The sequence below is a fragment of the Camellia sinensis genome, chromosome 3 (genome assembly GCF_055761805.1).
Source record: "Camellia sinensis isolate YWXY chromosome 3, ASM5576180v1, whole genome shotgun sequence".
Lineage (NCBI taxonomy): Eukaryota > Viridiplantae > Streptophyta > Magnoliopsida > Ericales > Theaceae > Camellia > Camellia sinensis.
The window spans coordinates 229,299,388-229,301,631 of NC_138963.1; the positions used below are offsets into that span (position 1 = coordinate 229,299,388).

Below are 2,244 nucleotides of genomic sequence, written 5' to 3' on the forward strand. Positions count from 1 at the left end.
GTATGTTGTCAGTATGTTGTTACTATGTACGAAGACGTTAGTATGTTGTCAGTATGTTGTTAGTCTGTAGTTAGTACGTTCGTAGTATGTTGGTAGTATGTTCTCGCATATGGGAGCCGTAATATTTTGTATCATATTTTTTGTGGCCACTACTAACTTCCATGGAACCTGTTTACGTACGTTAGTAATTTCCAATGGGTATATGCAAATTTAACTTTAGCATCATATATGTCTGTTTGTTGTTAATAATGTGTCATGGCTTATGCGTGTGTATGTAACAATCAAATTTGTGATGGTAATCTTTTGTAACCGTACATTAGTAATGGCTTCCACACGTACTTCGCCGCGTAACCACTCGAAAAGTAAAGGCATTGTCAGTGACAAGTCAAGCAGCCTTGAAGAGACACAAAATCAGTTAAGCCACAAGGCCTCATGGGACAGTAACTCAGTCCGAGTTTTCCTCCAGTTGATCGCAAATGAGATTAGTAAAGGTAATCGCCCATTCTTAGTCCTCAGCCCGGCAGGGTACAAGTCGTTGTCAAGGAAATTTGAGAGAAAAACTGGAAAAAAACATGGACTAAAACAGTTGAAGAATAAGTACATGAGCTTGAAAAAAGAGTGGCAGGCGTGGACAAAGTTGATGGATTCAAGTAAGGGAGTGTCCAGGATAGGCTTTGACTATGACACCGGTTTGTTTCAGGCACCTGACGAGTGGTGGGACAAGATGGAATCAGTAAGTACATGTACAAACAAGTTTCATATCTGTCATTTACAAGTACATTTTTTAGTTCTTCATTTAACTGCAATACAATTTATTTATATGAAATATAACGTCAGCCTCTTTTATACATCTACATTTCTGCAGATCAACAAGGTGTGTGCGAAGTTCAGGAAAAAAACTTTGGAACACCGTGACTTTATGGAGACGGTTTTCATGGGGGCATCAGCTACTGGGAAGCACCATTGGACCCCGGGAGAGATCCTCCCTGAAGCTGATGAAGCCTCATCTGATTCAGTGCGTAGTTTGGGAGCGCAGCCATTTGCTGATCCGATACCCGCAAGAGTACAGGACGTGGATTCCGATTCTTCACTTTAGCATGTTCCGATTGAAAAGCCAAAAAGGAGAAAGACGCCATCAACAAGTGTTTCAAAGTCGAAGAAGGCAACAAGTGGTGCGTCCGTTATTGCGGAAAGCATGGACAGAATGACAGATGTGGTTCGTTCGAAGAATCAGCAGGTCACGATTACGCACCTCACAGGCAACGAATCGCTGTACACTATTTCCGAGTGCATGCATGAGCTGAGCAGTATTCCATCCATAATTGGTACGCCGTTATTCCACTTCGCCTCCACACTTATGGATAACGCCGATTACCGGGGGATCATGATGTGCCAGCCTGATGATGAGCACATCATTGGATGGCTTACACAGAAACAGCTCCAGTGTACTGCATTGGCGCCTTTTGCAAACCTGTTTGGGGGTCGCCGGATGTGATGTAGCGGTGTTATGAGTGTTTAAGATACATCTCCTTGTCTTCCTTTTTAAAATGTTGACTTATGGTATTGTTGGCAATGTACTAAAACAGGATGGTGCTGTGTGAATGTTTTCATTATGTCGTTTTTGTTTTTTTCTTGCTAGCTACGGGCAGCAACAGGTTTTAGGTAAGTGTATGGGTTGACGGACCGGAAGCATGGTTGTGCTTCGTTTTTGGGAAATGAATGGGATGTTTGTGTTTTAATATTTTGTGTGCCTACGTTTGAGACAGGGAATTACGTTTTACTTGCACGCTTGTGAATGCCTATATGTCTGAAGTTCATTTGTTAGTGTTGTTTGCTGGCTACTTTTGTGGTTGTTACCACCATGACCCCCGTGTAAAGCATAAGTTGAACATCTTGATTTTTTGTGCAATTCATATGAGCATGCGTTCCATATGACATTTGTGACGGCATTGCTTTGATTAAAAACATTATCGAAATTTTTTAAATGCAAACTTCAATATAATTTAAGTCAATGATTCATGTGCCAACTGAATGAAAGGCTGCCACTTTTGTAGGTTTCGCATGAACGAAGACGCGATGAATCCCTGGGATGGAAGCAACCATGATGACATAACGGAAATGCTTAATCAAATGGCGGTCCAGGTGCAACAAGAACAGAATTGCACATTTGTACAAGCATATCAGTGGGTGACAGAATGGTACGAGAAACACATGAATAAAACGCCGTGTCGCTCTTCTATATTA

At 41.6% G+C, this 2,244-nt stretch overlaps 1 protein-coding gene across 1 annotated transcript; it reads left to right on the top strand.

Annotated features, from left to right (window-relative positions):
• The first annotated feature begins 322 nt into the window (after positions 1 to 322).
• Positions 323 to 1,096, top strand: LOC145822286 (L10-interacting MYB domain-containing protein-like). Its single transcript, XM_082918911.1, has 2 exons — positions 323 to 733; positions 866 to 1,096. Exons 1-2 carry the CDS (start codon positions 323 to 325, stop codon positions 1,094 to 1,096), a joined length of 642 nt encoding a protein of 213 aa, XP_082775037.1.
• The last annotated feature ends 1,148 nt before the right edge of the window (positions 1,097 to 2,244 follow it).

What these genes read in the sequence shown, in the direction of transcription:
- LOC145822286 (XM_082918911.1), top strand. Translation starts at nt 323, where the DNA reads ATGGCTTCCACACGTACTTCGCCGCGTAACCACTCGAAAAGTAAAGGC. An exon ending in GGTGGGACAAGATGGAATCA is followed by an intron (nt 734 to 865) that starts GTAAGTACATGT and finishes ACATTTCTGCAG; the next exon opens with ATCAACAAGGTGTGTGCGAA.